The 19,007-nt window shown below is 42.3% G+C and overlaps 1 protein-coding gene across 1 annotated transcript in view; it reads right to left on the reverse strand.

Annotated features, from left to right (window-relative positions):
- TMEFF2 (transmembrane protein with EGF like and two follistatin like domains 2) overlaps positions 1-18,676 on the reverse strand; it is a 169,885-nt gene extending 151,209 nt beyond the window's left edge. Inside the window, exons 1-4 of the mRNA XM_065413642.1 lie at positions 18,496-18,676; positions 16,230-16,339; positions 8,841-8,970; positions 5,211-5,237 (exon numbers count right to left, since the gene is read on the reverse strand). Coding sequence (XP_065269714.1) covers positions 5,211-5,237; positions 8,841-8,970; positions 16,230-16,339; positions 18,496-18,676 — 448 coding nt within the window. The remainder of the gene's footprint in view (positions 1-5,210; positions 5,238-8,840; positions 8,971-16,229; positions 16,340-18,495) is intronic.
- Between the last annotated feature and the right edge of the window lie 331 nt (positions 18,677-19,007).

Genomic DNA, 19,007 nt, shown 5'->3' on the forward strand with positions numbered 1-19,007 from the left:
GTCTATATGAAGGCATTGAGGAACACAAGCAGTAAAGTCCTAGTAAGAAACACTCTCCCCTGTCACCTCCAGCTGCTGAAAAGCGAGGTAGTAAGATGCTGAGATTTCTGCTAAGGTGTTTTCCCTGGACCCATCTTGGTGTCTCCATCTGTTGTATTAGCCTTTGAGTAGAAGGTGTCAGATAAGTTTGCAGCTCCCCAACCCCCATTTGCTAGATGGGAGCGGGCACTTCATCTATTCAGCCCACTCCAGAGCCTCCTGGTTACTGTCTGAGGAGAAGATTTCCACTACTCTACTCACCTTCCAGACCCTTTTTAAAAATTCAACCTCCCCATAAATATCTTCAGAACCTGCCGCTCTTGCTGCTCATATGCTTCCCGAAGTCACAGGCAGCAATGGCACAATACTAACAAATTTTGACAGATTTGCTGACGCTTGGAGCCTTAGGAGTAGAAGCAGTGAAACTGACTGTTTATTGCACTCTGCTGAGGATTGGCAAGTCTATGAGTAGCTTGAGAGTCACTGGCGCTGCCAGTCTGCAGACTTGGGAAGACAATACTGACAATACATTTGGAAGGTTATTTTCAAAACCATAAGAGAAAAAAAGCTTAAGTAAAATCAAGAACGCTCAAATTATGCAGTAGTTGATGACTAAATTCTCACACTTGGCAAGGAAAACTTCCCACTCATCACCGTTGAGTGGATTTTTCAAGCCCTGCTCTAATGAAATCTAGAATTTGTTGTAGCCTTTATGACAGGATGTTGCCTAGTAAAGAATGATGTAGTGAGAGTGTTTACTTGACTTAGGTTTGGCTTCTCAAAGCACATTAATATACTTCTGTATTCTGAGAACTACATTAGCTGCCTATTAAATCTTGTATTATAGAAGGCAGCTTTGTAGACCTTTAAATGGATGCTCCAACTTGATCCCGTCTACTTCACAGATCTATTTCTCTACTACCTGCCTAGCCAGGCCCTGAGGTCCTGTTCTACTTGTTTTTTTGAACATCTGCTTTTAAACTCAAATTGTTTGGAAGTTATGTTTTTGCTTGTTCTGCTCTTTGAGTCTGAATTCACTACCTCAGGAGAATGGCCAAGTTTGTTCCCTCTATATTTTTTATAAACAATCTTCAAATCATATCTGTTTTCTTTGGTGTGTGTATATATATATAAAACATTAATTTCATTTGACTCTGCATCTGAAAAATCACTTACATATCATTTGTGTGAAAAGCCCAACTTAAGTATAAATTGTAAGTACTGAATATACAGTATGAATCAGAAATCCTTCTTTTCTATGCACTTTTGAAGACTTCATCCACATTCTGTAACCAGCTGTAAAAAGATTCTGCCAAGACAGAAATATATAGGCAAAATTTTCAGAAGTGACTAGAGATTTTGAGATTTCAGTTTTTTTGGGTGCCCACCATGAGACACCTTAAAAGGGGCCTGACTTCTAGAAAATCCGGAGTACCTACTATCTGAAAGTCAGGCCACTTTATAAGGTGCCTCAAGCTGGCTATGCAAAAATGGAGGCACCCAAAAATTAGTAGTCACTTTCTAAAACCATGAACATTAGTCGATAAATGTAATTCCTTTCCTATACTTTTAAATAAAACTTTAGCTGACTGAAAGTGAAATTAAATTACACTTTAAAAATTCAGATTTTTTTTGTCTTCCAGAAGTTGGGGCAACGGAAGAAGAGAACTTCGACACCAATAAAAAAATGCCAATTTACTTGTGATATGGCAACCAATGGTTGAGAAAAAAACATTAATTCACTATAAGTTAACCCAACAACTTTATGTCCATGGCTCAGTTGGCTTTCTGTAGTTGTACAAAACACTTCAGACTATATGAGGCAATAACATGCCAATGGCATGGTTAGTCTTATCTACTGTGTGTAGGGTTTAAAAGGGTTTTACATAAGCATCTCTGGGTGAAAAGAAGTGTAGGGGTCTGATTCCATCTCTCTTACCCCTGATTTACCCCAGTGTAAGTTCACTGAACTCAATGTAGTTACAGTATAAAACTGGTGTGGGAGGAGAATCAAAACCTGTAAGTGCAAAGTATTATTATTAAAATTATCTAGGGTGAAACCCTGTCCCTGTTGAAATCAACGGGGGGCGGGGGGGGGAGAGACACCTCTGGCTTACTTTTTGCCTTAGGTGATGTTGTCTTGTTTTGTATTTCACATGGAATAGACAACATAATTAGTCTGGTGAGCCACAGAGAGCTGGCTGGTCCTATGATGTTAGCTCACCTCCTCATAAACCACCTGATAAATTACATAAGTAACGGCTAAATCCCATCAAATGACATCCCTGCAGTCATGAATGCAGCCTGGTTGGTCCATGAGACAATCTCACTATTAAGTTGTGATCCACATCATGTAAGATTTGGAGGGTCCCTGTAACAGGGCAGCTGCCTCCACAGCACCCCCTCATGACCAGAGGTCACTCTTCAGGGCCCCTTAAGAACTGCACATCACCCATCCAAAGGTACAAAACAGTCCCCTCCTGGGGTCCAACTGATTTAGTCCGGACACAGTCTGGCCCTCTGGGCCCAGCCCCCCATTCAATGTCTCTCTTCTCTAAGATAAGAAGTCCCCAGCCCTCCTTCTCAGAGCTGGGTGCCAGTCCAGTCATCACTCCTGTGCTTTACCAGGCTGGAGCTCAGCTTTTACACCCCTGGTGCCAGGGTCTTCCTCATTCTCTGCCACAGCTTCCTAGGCCTCTCCAGCTTCCTGCTGCCCTTTGTAGGGGAATCAGCTGTCCTCCATGAGGCCCCATCAAGGTGGCTCAACACAGGTGGCTCCTTCAGAAACAGGGTTGACTGATCCCAGGCCACCAGCCCTTAAGGGGCAAGCCACCCTGTTACAATCCCTGTACTAGCACAATTCTATAAGGTTTCCAGCACCATAGGGGACTGTTTTAGGGAGAGGTTCTGACTAGCCCCGATGTGACTATGCAGGGGACTAGAGGGGAGCAACGTTTTCTCTCCTTGCACGCTCACATTAGGCCTATTCAGATATTTGTTCTGGGTGCTGAGGTGGGTGGCAGTGGGGCAGGAATACAGGGGTTTTGCACCCTATGCTTCCCTAGGGATGAAGCCATGGCCCCACTCTCCTATGCACCAGCCAATGAGGCTGTGTTAGGACTAGTCACAATCTGGTCAAGTAATGATCCCTGTGTGACGTTACTGACATGAACTGGAACCGTATAGATCATTGTTGCAACCAAGGTCCTGTAGTGGCACCAAATCTTGTATAAAGGGTCAAATAAGATGTCTAAGACAAGGTTATGGTTTGCTTGTTATGATTATGCTATTTTTACGTATGTATAATTTTTGTAGTTAAAAGTTATAACTATTGGCTCTATACTGTCTGTATTTCAAACTTGTGCTATGCTTCTGGGTGACACCCCAGACAATTTGGTGTCAGCACTGCCTAGCCTGCTTGATGGCCCATTAACGACCATCAGCTATACAAACTGACCCATTGAAAGAAGGCAGATACACCTTGTGACTCAGCAAGGTATGCAGGGACATGCCTATGGACAGAATTCTAAGGTTTTTTCTTGCCATGTGCCCAAATGCTTGTCTTTGGAATAAAGAAAGAGGGGCCACATGACAAGAGACTATAAAAGGCAGCTGCCTCATCTCCATCTTGTCTTCAATCCTGCTTCTTACCTCTGGAGGGACTTTGCTACAAACGGAAGCTCTAAACAAATGACTGATGACCCATCCCAGCTGTGGATGTACTCCAGAGACTTGATTTGAACCTGCAGCTTATTCCATCATTGCTACAAGCCTGAACCAAGAACTTTGCCATTACTGTATGTAATTGATTCCATTTAACCAATTCTAGCTCTCATCTGTATCTTTTCCCTTTTATGAATAAACCTTTAGATTGTAGATTCTAAAGGACTGGCAACAGCGTGATTTGTGGGTAAGATCTGACTTGTATATTGACCTGGGTCTGGGGCTTGGTCCTTTGGGATCGAGAGAACCTTTTTCTTTTACTGGGGTACTGGTTTTCATAACCATTCATCCTCATAACGAGTGGCACTGGTGGTGTTACTGGGAAACTGGAGCGTCTAAGGGAATTGCTTGTGTGACTTGTGGTTAGCCAGTGGGGTAAAACCGAAGTCTTCTCTGTTTGGCTGGTTTGGTTTGCCTTTGCACAGAAACCCTGGCCTTTGGCTGTATCTGCCCTGCTTTAAGCAATTTGTCCTGAATTGGCACTCTCAGTTGGGTCCCGCCAGAACCAGCATTGTTACACCCTGCCCTACCACAGCCAGGGTGCTTGGGAGGCATTGTCCTTCTCTCTGTGGGGATGTTTACACTGCAATCCAAAGTAGGACTGCAGAACACCTGGACTAGCTTTGATCTAGGTCGCACAAAGAATAATAGCAGCGAAGCCAAGACAGCCTGGGCTAGTCTCTCGAGTATCTACCCAGAGTCCTGGGCAGGTTTGTCTAGCCCATGCTGCTTTGCATGTTGCATTGGCTTGGGTATGTCCATGTGTGTTGCAGTCACACCTCTATTTGTAGCATAGACATCCCCTTGGGCACAATGCGTCCCAGAGCCTCTTTTGCAGCTATGCACTGTCTCTTGCTCAGGAGGACTGTGTACAAGATCTATGATCTAACTCAAAAATGTTTAACTAACAAATCACCACACACCATTTTTTAAAAACAAAATCTAAACTAAAGGCCTAAAATGTTTAACATTGTCCCTGTAAGTAGTTAAAGCCACATCATCATTTTCCTACCAATGACATTTCTGCTTCATAACTACTACAAGAATGCTCTCTAGTACTGCAAATTATTGGGTTTGGATCCTCCAGGGGGAAGACTGACAACGCAGGGGGTTTCGTTCATGTTTTAAAAACAGGAGAAATATTATTTTAAACTTAAAATAAATGAGTGTGCTAGAAACAGCAGATGGAGATAGAGCACCTAGTACAACTCATAAATAATACAGAATCCTCTCAGAAGTAATATGGTTGCTGAATTTCCCTAGAAAACGGCAGGTCTTTATGAGGTTTCAGCTTGACTAAAATGCAAAATGTCACTTCAGAAAAACCTAAATGAAAGACAATACATAGCGTTACAACAAAACTGCAAAGCACATCCACTTACACTACAGAAAGGAGAAAGACCTTGTGTTTCTAGATAGACAGAGTAATATTAAAAGAGGACTCTTACCTCCATCCCCAGATCCTGAGCCTGCATCTGAAGAGAAAACACAATGAAATTTATATTCAGATGTGACAATAAGACCTATGAATATGTAAGGCAACACTGCTCAGTTAAATGTATCAGGGTGTATCTTATGTTTAATGTCATCCCTGGGTAAATTACAGAGATCTAATCTTTACATGGTTCGCTCAAGCCATCTTTCTGATGTCTGAATTTTCTTAAAAGTCTCCATAAAAGACAGAAAAAGCCCAAGCACAGGAGTGCTGTAATGTTCTCCTAAGTCTCTGTCTCATTTGCTGAGACTGATAAACCATCTTCTTCAAGAGCTTTGTGATTAACAGTTTTGCAAAGTTACTTTACTGTGCAATTTCATTCCCCCCTTACACACGCCATATTTAAAAAAAAGAAAAAACTTTAATTCAGTGTTGGAACATATAAAAATGAATGTCACATATAGTCATAACAATCAAAGAGCTTTATAGATGTAAGAATATCAGAAATGTTTAATGACAAACACTGAGTCAGTATTCCTAACATAAACTGAATGCCTATGCAGTAAATAAAGGAAATATTTATAATGAATACCTAGTAAGCAAGCAAAACCTTTTTATAAAATTGCTAATCTTTCCTTCCTCTCTCCCCCACACACATTTTCAGAGTAACATTGAACATTGTCAGTTGAAATAATTAGTTTAATCCTTTAAAGGAAAGGTCAGAATTACAGACTCTCCTAATGGTTACTTGCTTGTTAAACCAAGTGCTTTGTCTTTAAATCCTTCAACTTAACCTGAAGAAATTTAGATGGACTGTTTATGTTTCCAGTTTTAGGAAGAGCAGCTACATGAAATTATCAAGCAAAGAACTTCATTGAGAAGCATTCTTAACAAATCAATGTGTAAAAATGCACACAAATGGAGAGATGTCTGGCTAAAAGAAAATCTAAATTCTATCTCCATTTTCAGCAGTTTAATATAAAAAAGGCATTGATGAAAGCAAAAGAGAAAGTTACATTATCAAGAGCTTCTTTTTACCGGAGAGCTCAACTCGCAAGCACTGCTCAGTGTCAAAGGCAGTTAGAAAGGCAAACAAAGAGATTGCAAAGGCAAGATTGTGATTCTGTTTGTATATCAAAAGTTGAATCCCAATTTATTTACGGTCAGATCTTGTTAATCTAAGTCAGTTTGTAAACTCCATCATTATTCAGATAAAAAAAAAAAATCTTCAGATTAACAAGACTTTTTTTTTGCCACAGCAGTGGGTTACCAATTAAATCTTGCAGCTTGCTAAACAAACAGATGAGCCACGTTACTCAATTATGTTGGTTTTTTAGCTGGCTAAATCTTGAAACTGTGGGCTTTTTCATAGTATGAACATAAACATCAGGGGCAATGAGTGGTTGGAATAGGGAATAAAATCTGATGGTGCTCTACTACCTAGCATCAGGGGCGGCTCTATGTTTTTTGCCTCCCCAAGCACGGCAGTCAGGCGGCCTTCGGCGGCACGCAGGTGATCTCAGGGTGATCTGCCGGTCCTGCAGCTTCGGCATACTCGCTGCAGAATTGCCGCCGAAACCGCGGGACCGGCGGACCTCCCGCAGGCATGCTGCTGAAGGCCGCCTGACTGCCGCCCTCACGGCGACTGGCAGGCCGCCCCCCGCGGCTGGCCGCCCCAGGCACGAGCTTGCTGCACTGGTGCCTGGAGCCGCCCCTGCCTAGCATCCTTTGCAAACCCATATTTCCTAATCTGATTCTCCAACCTACTCCCCACTACACACCCTCTCCAGGCCAGCTGCTTGGTGAGAGGAAGGTCTCTTCAATCTCACACCACTACTGGCTTCTGGAAAGCAGAGGCTCCCCCACTCCCTCCCCTGCCTGGCAGCTGGGAAGAGATGAACACTAGCCTTTCTCCCCTTTATGTACTCCATGCATTTCCCAGCTGTTTGGAGGAAGAAGCTCCATGTTTTTCCTTTCTCCTTCTACACATTCATATCCAGACTCCACCAAGCCATCCTCAAGGGGTTTCTTTCTCACGATCCTCCCTTTCTCACCAGATGTTCTTAGTGACATTCCCTCCACTGTAGGGTGGGATTGCGCTGGTCCCTCTTACACCACCCTTGGGGGGAATCCAGCAGATTCCAAACCAGTTGGTTTAGCACTCAGCATGATGGAATAGGGGTATTCTTGTGATTAACATTCTGCTCTCTCTGCCTACATCCAGTGAGAGATCCAGTAACTCCCCAGCAGCCCCAAGAAAAGCAAAGAACACTCTCCGATAAGGCCCGATCTAAAGCCCCACAAAGCGAATTGAAAGATTCCCGTTGACTTCAGTGGGTTTTAGATCAGGTCCATAATTGATAAAAGCCTTGTCTTTGTGAGGAGGGAAAAGAGACCAAATGTTCAAGACTTCAGGAATCCCAGTTTTCCCCCCTCCCTGAGCACCTCTAGCATCAGAGAGGATGTCTCCAAAGTGACTACTACAAATAATGGGAGAGATTAAGAAATGATGTAGCAAGGAAGTGGAATTATTCTATTAAACTTTTTGATGAAAAAAGCCCAGTATCTGTCCTAAAAGAAACTCTTTTGCCAAAACAGACTTTGCCTGCCTGAACTCCAGATAATACCAATTTGTAGACAAAGAACATTACAGAATGTACTTTTCCCCTTGAAAAATCTTAGGTAGCAATCTCAGACGAAGCATAGTTTACAGAAGAGAAAATAAAATTTCTTCAGGTGCAAGAAACACAGATTGCTGCAGTGCACAGAAAGCTTTTCTTACGCACGTTTTATTGACTCTTCTAGCCGAACCTGAAAAATTCTGCTTTACATTTAAAGAGTTCCCTCAAGGAACAAAGACTTGATCCTTCTCTTCTTTTCAAGTTAACTTGATTGCCCACCTCCAATGAGTACAGAACACAAAAGGAAAACATTGAGAACTCCAGCACAGAGCAAGTCAGTTTTCATGTCAGATTGTGCTCATTCACCTTTCTGTATGTTACATATAGGAGAGCTACAAATATTTCACAGTGCCCAGATTCAAAGAAAGGTGCCTTGAGAAATAATATTCAATGAATTCTTCCAAGAAATACAGAGAAGGCCATTGCACAATCTCACTAATTTAACTTAAAGTTTAAGGCCAAAACCTTAGCCACTATAAATCAGTATAGTTCCATGGCAGTCACTGAAGCTATGCTGATTTATACCATCTGGGGATCTAATCCTAAGTATACAAGAAAAAGCCTATGGGAAAGTTACCATATGCAGTAACACTCATAGGCTATCCCCTCCAGATTACAGAGTGCCATTGACACAAGCAAAGTGTTCTAGGTTAACTTAATCTCTATGTCCAGTTACATGTATTCACACTAGATATCTGTATACAATGCACACCACATGGCAGAATGCAAGATAAATATTAAAACAAAAATGGTATTCTATGCCCTGCTCCTCAAAATCATGTCAAGAATCTTTTTTAAAAAGGAATGGATGACAGTAGCTGCTTAAGGTCTATACGGTAAATTATTCATCTGGAGTTAATTCGCCAGGAATCCAAAGAGTCCTTATCAGGATATGCAAGCTATTTTATCTGGTTTCAAACCAAGAACTCAATATAGTTCTACAAACGGAGTATTATACATACCAGTTGCACATGATCCTTCCGACATCACAAGTATTTCACTCTGCTGCTTGCAGGCAGCCTGTCTCAAGTAGCATTCGTTCTGATAGGTATCGCCATTGGAGCCACACACCGGCACATAGTCGCTGTTACACTAATGAATGCAGAAAAAGAAAGAATGTAATTAGTAACAACCACCAAATGATACTGTGCCAAGTCATACCCCCATCCCCGTCAAAAAATAAAACACCATGAAAACAATAGGAGCTTAGAAACTGCCTGATCCTTCCATTCTTTTCAAATCTATCATTATTAGTAGGACTACAGGAAAAAACCTGAAGGGATATTAAACAGTCATGCTTCAGGGAAAAACCCGACCTCTAACTGACAGGTGTGAGTAAGAAACTTCCCATATGGGCTAGTTATTCCATAACTGTCCACTATGGGCTTTCATATATCTTTAAAGAAATTGGTGCTGGCTATTCAGAGACAGAATGCTAGACAAGATGTACATCTGGTCTTATCTGGTATGGCAATGCATGCATTCCCACTCCCATTGGAGGATAATAGGCATGCACACTCTCTCTCTTAATTAGAACTGATTGGAAAACAGGATGGATTGTTTTGTTAAAATTTTCACCAAAGATGTGTCCCCTTTTTTCATTAAAAATGTTGAAATTTGAATTTTTTTCAACAAGCTCTTGTTACAGTATTTCCTAGAGTTCACAGCTCTCCATTTCATGGTGAGGGCATCAGGGCCAGAATTACAAGGCATGTAAAGTCAACAATACTGAAGAACAGAGATTAAATAATATACACTCTATCAGCTCAGCTGAAACTTCTGCTCAGTATTGTCAACTATCAGCTTTATTTTCCTCCATCACAAAAAGAACAAGTTTTTCCCTCCTGCTTGTTCATTTTAATAAAAATAATTCCATTTTATAATGGAAATTAGGCAACCTACAGGGTGTAGTTATCATAAGATAATCACACTCTGAGGTATTAGAGATACTTGGATGTGCCCTGTACCTGATAATTATGCCAGGGATGTGATTATCTCATGATTACTATACTCCTGATATGCCTCATTGTTTAATTATAACAAAAGTAATAATCAAGATTATTATTTACAAAAGATCACCTCTGTTTAAAAACCACATAAAAATTAAAAAGTCATACCATCAATTTAGCTGTCTTATGCTGAGTGTCTTATGTTGTGCTAATACACGTGATATCCAGTATGAAACTGATGTCAATATGAATTTGAAATCTGCCTAGATACGAATGGCTACAGAAATGATTAACACATGCGTGAGCTGAATTAATTTCTGGCCTCCACACAGGGATATAGCCAGGAAATTATTCAGACTTTGTCAGAGTGACATTTTGGTTGATCCAAGATGAGTGACATTTTCCCTATGTATTATATTTTCTTAAAATTCTCAGGCCTGCTGTGCCACCTTCTTTTTCATAAACATACCAGCAAAGTCTTTATTCTCCTAGCCCACAGCTCATCAATTCTAAGGCTACGTCCTCACTATGGGGGGGTCGTCGATTTAAGATACGCAAATTCAGCTACGCGAATAGTGTAGCTGAATTCGACGTATCGGAGCCGACTTACCCTGCTGTGAGGACGGCGGCAAATCGACCTCCGCGGCTCGCCCGTCGACGGCGCTTACTCCTACCTCTGCTGGTGGAGTTCAAGCGTCGATTCGGGGATCGATTGTCGCGTCCCGACGAGACGCGATAATTCGATCCCTGAGAGATCGATTTCTACCCGCCGATTCAGGCGGGTAGTGTAGACCTGCCCTAAGATTTTAAACTATTGATTAAAATGTGCCTGTTTGCCATTTTGAGGAATACATTCTAAATCTGACCTATGTCAAAGACAGAAGTGCCAGATTTCACCCAGAAGCTAAACCGTGATTTGGACAGAGCTGAAGGGTGGTTTGGAATAGTTTACACAAACAACTGGATTTTTTTAAGCATGTAGGACCAAGTCTTAGTTGCCTTACACATAAAGTTCCATGGACACCATTGTGACTATTTATGTGAACAAGACATTCAGGAGTTGGCCCAGAATATTGTAACATTCACCATTACAAGTAGAAACACAGAGTTTGATCCTGCTTCCTATGAAGACAGTTGCAAATTTTCCATTAGTTTCAATGAGAGCAGGATAAGATTCATAATTTTTATGCCAACTAGCTTCAAAACAATAAGGGCCACATCCTGCTTTCCTTACCTATGTGGGTGACCCCATTACTTCAGCTGTGGCTGTTCGTGTGCATAAAGTGAGCAGGGTTTAGTGAGTGTAACAAATGAAAAGGTCAAGGGTGAAGTCCTGGACCACTGAAGTCAACGGCAACATTGCCATTGACTACAATGGGGACAGGATTTCACCCAAAATTCTGTACATTTAGAAGCACAGAAGGTATTTGAGACACTATTGCATTCTGTGGAGGATGTTACTGTGTTCTGCTTTTACAATCTTTCTTTCTCTTCCATCTTGGCATTTTCAGGACTCTTGACACTTTCAAACTGAGAATCAGGCTCACTGGTGGAACTGTGCTTTGTGTAATACACAACAAGCCATGTGTCACTGCATACATATAGGTGACACATCCTTTCATTTTCAAAATGTGTTCCCTGCAAGATGTATTTATGCATCTATTATCCATTCTTTATGCCATCATCTATACAAAATTGTTATACTGACAAAAAAGAAAAAAATTAAAGCTGCTGCTCAGCAACAGTGAACGTGGGTATGTGAAGCTTTCAGAGGGTACTAACTATATAGTTCTGAGTTCCAGTGGCATTGAAGACTGTGAAAAAAAAATCATATCAGAGCTAAAGTGGGGAAGAAAAATCAAAATGGTTATCAGAATAGTGTGATTTTAATAATCTGATATCTCATGATCTGTCACAGCTGGATTCTGCTACTTTATAACAATGGAAAACTGGCATTCACAGCTTTCCATTGGTATAAAAAGTATTTCTTTCTGGTCCTAGAAGAGGTTAGTGGCATTTTGATTGTCACTGTTTCCTCAATCCAGCAGTACATTCTGGGCATTGGCTCAGGACTCAGTACACCAAGTCCTAGGCCTCAGGATGAGTTTCAGCGAGGGCCAGATCATGTCAAAACTCTCATTCGCTGCAATGGTAAAGTTCTTATTATGTAGAATTCTCCCTCTCACACGTGTATTTTTAACATATATTTGCTTAACCCAAGCACGGAAGAACAATAAGTATGCCCTAATTTAGCCAAGCACCGGCCCTTGACTACCTTTCATAGCATTTGGAACCTTGTACGCCTATAATCATAGGCATAGGAATATATTGGTTTAGCAGAGTTTATAAGGTTTATTTAGCACAGAAGCTGACATACTTGTGTAACTCCTGCTCATGTTAGCAATACAAAACTGATTACCGTATATACTCGTTCATAAGACAAATTTTCTTAGTAAAAAAGGGAAGCACCAGAGAAGGGGGTCGGCTTATGAACGGGTATAGAGAGGGAGAGGTGGGACACAGCCCCTCCCCCCAACAGAGGGAGCAAGGAGAGACAGCAGAGCCAGAAGGGAAGAGGCGAGGCCAAAGTCTCTCCCCTTCTGGCCACGCTGCTCTCCCCCCAGCGTCCGAAGCAGCTGCAGCTCCGGGGCTGCAGGCCGTGCCACTCGGCCCCGCCCCCCAGAGCATGCTGCAGCCGTGCTGCCCGGCCCAGTCCGCTGCAACATGCTGCGGCCGCATCGTCTGGTTTGGCCCGCCGGAGCAGTCTGCGGCCGCGCTGCCCAGCCTGCCGGAGCAGCTCCAACCAGGCCAGAGACATCCTCCCCTGGCCCTCCCCAGATAAGGTGGGAAGTGATGGGATTGGGAGAGTGTGGGGGTCGTGGGCTAGAGGTGGGGTCATGTGGGGGGTGGTCACAGGGGTTACTCCCCTGACCCCCAGCTTCTCCCCCCGAAAAAAATTTCCCCATCAGTTGCTGTCCCGGCCTGTCAGGGTAAGCAGCTGGCATGCCGGGACACTTTGTTTACTTAGGTTTACCTCCGTGCCTGCGGACGCTCGAGGTAAACAAACCATCTCAGCCTGCCAGCGGCCTATCCTAATGGCCCAGGAGTCAAAGTTTGCTGACCCCTGAATTATAAGGTCGGCTTATGAATGGGTCATAAAAAATTTCCATTTTTACTTATCCATCTTGGGGGGGTCGACTTATAAACGAACTGGCTTATGATCGAGTATATACATTCCTACTCTCATAAGTATGATATGATAAATACTGTCACCACACTTCACATATTTTGAGCATGCAAAGTAATATGAAAATGCATTTCAATAATACAACTCACAACTCTGTAACTAAGGCCCTGATCCTGAAAATACTTAAGCACATGAGGAACTAACTCATGTGAGGAGCCCCACTGAAGCAAATGAGACTACTCACATAAGAAAAGCTACATGTGTGTGTAAATGTTTTCAAGATCAGGTCCTAAATGTAGAGAAACAAACTCAGCATCAACTGAAATACCTAAGTACCTATTCAGACATTTTCATGTTGTCACAGAGGAAAAAGAATAGGGGCTAGGGCAGATTAGTGCAATCAGGGGCAGTCAGATAAAGGCCCTTCTAATATGCAGAGATTATGAGGTCATAACAAGAAATGCTGGTTAATTCTAAATCCTTGAGGTTATTACCTATAGCTAATAATGAGCTCCAATGAGAGGGAATGATTAATGGCCTGATACATTAATACCCAATGAACACATAGGGTTGTGCTCTAAAACAAGAAGAAGTGAACTTCTGTTCTTATTAAAACAGATGCGGAGAGGATACTCTCTGGTGAAATACAAGTCCCTCACCAGGTGAAATCAGTGGATGGTCTATATTTTTGCAGTGTTAAAAAAGCAAAAATGAGTCAACTGGGGGGAAACCCCCAGTCATTTATCTTCTGCCTGGGAGCAGTAGCCCATTCAAATGACCCAAAGCAGTCTGGTTTTAATTTGCCTTTCAAGCAACAAATGTTTATTTTGTTAAATCAGTTTGGCTGGACACTATCTGACCAGTGTTATAAAAAACAGATAAAGAGGTGGCCAGACAGAAGTTTTAAATAGCATAAAGGCAACCCTCATCTTTGCTTTCCAACAGCAGTTAAAGCCCCTAGCAAGTACCAGAGAAAACATAAAAAATAATTAAACTGATGTGCATTCCTCTGTTGATTTGCTCATTGTCACCATGGAGAAGTGTGGACGGAAAACAGGCCTGAATTCTGACTAAGCAAACCCCCTAACTTGAGTCACATGGATTTGTGACTGTATTCCATATACCCCATGTGTTACTTTGTGTGTTACTCAGTCAACCCAAACTGTATTAGAATTCATTTTCTGCTACAATGGTGTACCTTTCCTGTGTCCCAAACTGCCCACTGATGCTACATGATGAGCCAAGTTCCTCCCTGCTTTAACTCTATTAAAGTAAGGAATTTTCAGCCGTACAAGGATTACTTTGACTCTAGCAAATCGACAGCATCAGCCACACAAGTATTTGCATTGTCTGTATAGCATCAGCCATAAGTAGCTTGCATTACGAGCTCATGTTCAAAGATGTGGCTCCATGAATGGCCAAAGCCAAAAGAAAGAGCTCTGATTTCATATGGAGCCTGACCCAAAGCCCATTGAAGCCAATGGATAGGTTCTCATTGACTTCAGAGGACTTTCAATGAGGCCCACGATTACCTGGTCACTTTACTTTAATCTCATTTAAGATTATAAACATTACCCAGATGATGAAACCTGGCAAGCCCGTATCTTGTTTCTCTGGTATATTTCAACTGTCCCCCTTCATATGTTTTTCCAACATCAGCATAGATATCACTGATCTCCCAAAACCAAGAGAATGCATTCTACTGAGGTTTACTATGGCTTCTTTATTCTAAGTCACCAAAGATTGGCATGCTTCCTTGGGAAAACATAGCCTCCATTGTGTCCCCTGTCCTTAGCAAAGTCTTGGTTTGCTCCTCCCGGGCAATTGGTCTATTGCTTTAAACCAACTGTCCGTGCCAAACTGTGACCAAACACAAGAACACAGTGTTCTCTATGGACACGTATGATCAAAATGTCAGTGGCACAGCACAGGTATCAGCACCAGGCAACAGTGCAAGTCACAAATGTTGATTGCATTATAGGGTTTCCTTGGGAAAGAAAATGTCTTAACAACTAAACATGTTACAAATGCTAATGTTGCACCACCCAACTCTCTACATTAACATTTATTTTTAAATATGAAATGTTTGACCATATGTAAACTGGAAACTTAATGAATTGGTTAGGGGCTATATATATTATCTCTGTCAATGGAAAAATACAACCATTTAATGTTAAATACAGTAATTTTAGTAAAATAATTGTTTTGCATTTGGTGAGATATTCTTTCATTTTTTAAATTAAGGCATTATTAATTTGGTCTCTTTCCTCCTCAGATATGATATTTTTGCCTCTGATAATACAAATGATATTTGTCAATCTTTAGAGTAAATAGTCTATCAATGCTCAATAATAAATTAAATCAGTCATTACAGATGAGCACAATACTGAACACTGCACCATTCAGTCTATTCTACTGTAACTATTTAAATACTTTTTAAAAGTTTTACAATTGAATAAAGCTCTATTAAAATGCAAAAAGCCACTGGAGCATAGGTGTATATACAGCATATGATGGTAAAGTCTCAAAACTCAATAACTTGCAAAAATTTTATCTGGATAATTACGCAAAGCACAGCTGTTTTGTGTGTTAGGCAAAACACACTAGAAGGAATACTTTATGATTAAACTGTGTGACTAAGGATGCTTGAGGTTTAGACTTAGCTGAATGGAGAGGGAAGAGAGAAAGGAGGTGTGTGTGTGTGGGGGGGAGAAAATCAACAATAGCCCACTAAAACTACCCAACACCTAAAGGAAGTTTGTGATTTTGGACGGGGGGGGCTAAATCTGATAAGCAACCAGAAGCATTGCCACTATGCAGCCTTACTGAAAATACCGTATAAGCACATTACAGATCCATTTCTCTAACTAGAACAGAACACAGAGTGTATAAAGCATGATCAGTATCATTAGTAAATTTGGAAAGGATTTAAAATCCTTGTTAAAAGGGCACAGCAACAAAATCACACATGCACAACCTGAATCTGCAGACCCCAAAGGGACATTTATAACCGCAGCATCTGCATTTTCCCAGAGAAACTTATGTCTTTTTGACATCAGTTGGCTCTCCTGCCAGCTCTTTATACTTGCTGCCAGGTTTTCCCTCTAACTTCACTGCATGTAGAGAAATAAATTGCCAAGTGATAGGTTGTAAAGGGAGATCCCAGCTTTGTATTCTCATTAGTGAATTAAAGAATGAAACAGCAATCTTCTTACCTTGAACTGACAGACGCAAGTCACGCTGTCTCCAATTCTTAAACACTCCCCATCAAATTTACAGGTATTGGTATCACAAAGAAAGAGATCATTTTCTCTGTCATCATAACCTCAAATGTAAACAGAAAAATACTGTCAGCTTCAGTCTGGAAGGATATACAATACAGGGTGATTGCTTTTCTAATTTACACAGCACCATAATCTTGTTGATGAAATAATACAGTCTGGATGTTCTGTCCTTCCCTGTTTTCAGTTATCCACATTTTATGTCCTTATTCCCCACACCTCCACCCTCTTTATTCTACAGTATTAGACTCCAGTTCCTCAAAAATGATCCAGTAACTGGTGTATTATATTTTCTTTGGTTGGTTCAACGTTTTCCCATGCAATAGCAGATCTTTGGGTCTAAAGTCCAAACTGGAATTTCTCCAGACAATGCCATAACAAAGCCCCAATAATAAAGATAAACAGGCTGTGTGTTTTCTGTGATGGTCTGTCTGATTCCAATGAAGATTGATCACCTCTAAGTTAACAGGAGGGGTGCCAGGTTCTTCAGAAGCTGCTGAGTGAACCTAGTTCTTTCCCTTCAGTTCTGCAGACAAACAGATCTGGCTGAAGATTTAGCTCATGAATGCCAGCGTGAATTTCAGATTTCACTAGTTGCCATCCCACTCCGACAGTGTGTAAGCGAGGCATTAAACAAAACAACTATATTACACTCCAAATCCATTAAGATTTAATCCCACTGATTTTTTAAATGTTCTAGTTCTTCTAACCATATCACTGAATATTAAAAATGAAAACTGAAAATTGCTTCTTGCCAACCTACGATATATGATATTACCTTGAAGGTTGCTATTTTCTCAGAATCCTATTAAAAGGTCTAATTGCAGAAACACCTCGAATATCGGAGGCATAGCCTGCTGACCCAAATATTATACTCACTGTAAAGTCAGTGACTTTAAGGATGATAAATAATTGGGATCACCCTATTTTGAGTGTTTTTTTTAAATCAGTGGATAGATAAGCATTTGACTTTAACCTATATACAGCACTTGTCTCCCAACCTCCAACACATACACACACAACGCTGACATATTTAAACATACATCACTTTGTCACTGAAAGAGACAGAGTGATTCTGCTTCACCAGAAGCCTGCTAATGGGTCTGGAGATCTCTCTCCCTGTCTATATATAAAAGAGTGCTTCAAAAAGGACTGAGCGATCAGCTAGAAACAGAAAACCCGCACCCACAGGCGTTGACAAACAGTGGTTGTATTGAAAATACTGCACAAATGGTAAACACACTCCACGCAATGCACTGTTATTATTGTATTAAGGGCTATGCTGATCAGACACAAAGCCAGCTCGCAGCTGATCTAAAAGGGCAAGAACTCCGGTCCCCAGCCTCTTCCTTATTCAATTAGTATATTTCACCCGCACTGTGCCTGGCAGGCACCTTCCAGCGGGTCTGAAATTGATCAGATAAAGAGGAAAAGCCTGTTTAATAGCAGTCCGCAGGAGAACTCGAGGAAAGAGGCGTTACTTCTTGATCACTTGCGGCTAGCTACCCTGCCCTTTGGTCCTGTGAGTACCCAGTGTGACAGCTGTAAACGGTTCCTCTGCTAACTTCTCTCCAGAAACTATAGGGTTTACAAAGTGAATACAATATAAAGAAAGACAGAAAGGCAAACAAAATCCCATGCCTACAACAAAATCGAAATGCCTGGAAGCAGCGACAAGGGGTCTTCGCCCAACAGGATTAAACTTCCATATTATTATCAGGAGTTGCTTTTTCTTGGAAAGGCGACCTAGCACAGACTCTTGCACTTTCTGCAATAAATCAGCATTTCTCAGACAGCCACAACGCGATTTATTGCATTCTCTCTCCTAAAATTGTCTCTCTCTCTCTCACACACATACACTCTTCTCACTTCTAATACGTTAAAAAAACCACCCCATGGCATTAATCAGTTTTGCGGGATCACAAAATGATAGTGTGTGTCCAGCCTGCAACAAACTCTATGCACTACACCGCTGAAAGGCAGATGCCATTAGAGTGCAGGGTGGGGAAGTACTGAAACATGCCTGCACTTTCTGCCCCGCTGTCCAGTCACTCCTTTGTAAATGCACACTGGACAGGGAGGGCTCGCGAAGTGCTCTGTAATTTGCAGTCAGCGCCGCGATCTGCAGGTTTTGGGACGAGCCCGTCTTTGGAAAAGGATACAGAGAGGAAGGTGGCGGGGGATCTGGCTTGCAGCTTACCAGAGCAATTCCAGCCGGTAGGCGTTTGGCAGTCACTTAAGGAGGTAGGGAAAGCGGCAAGTTTCACTGGTCGGGCTATGATGAGTAACATCACCGGCAGCAGCAGCCAGCAACAGCAATCGCAAAGTGTCCAGCCGCCGCCGCTGCACTGCCGAGGGGGGGAGGCTTCCCCAAGCACCATGACTTCTTAACTCAACTCGGCGGCAGCAGCAGCCAGGGGCTCCCCGAAGCGACACGGTCTCGGGGCGACGGGGGGCAGAAGGGCTCCGGGGGGGCTGCCTAGCATCCCGGGGGCCCCGGCCAGCAGCAGGTCAGGAAGAGGCAGCCAAGTCCCGGCATGACGATCCTGAGAGTTTCACAGCAGCGGCGAGATCCGGCGGCCGGGCTCAGCCCGAGGCGCGGCAGCGGCGGCGGCCGGGCAGGAGGGAAGAGGCGACGGCGGCAGCAGCTGCCATAGGGCTCCAGGCGGGGAGGGAGTCACGGCGCTCCGCAGCCCAGCGGCCGCCGCCTGC

The sequence above is a fragment of the Emys orbicularis genome, chromosome 11 (genome assembly GCF_028017835.1).
Source record: "Emys orbicularis isolate rEmyOrb1 chromosome 11, rEmyOrb1.hap1, whole genome shotgun sequence".
Lineage (NCBI taxonomy): Eukaryota > Metazoa > Chordata > Testudines > Emydidae > Emys > Emys orbicularis.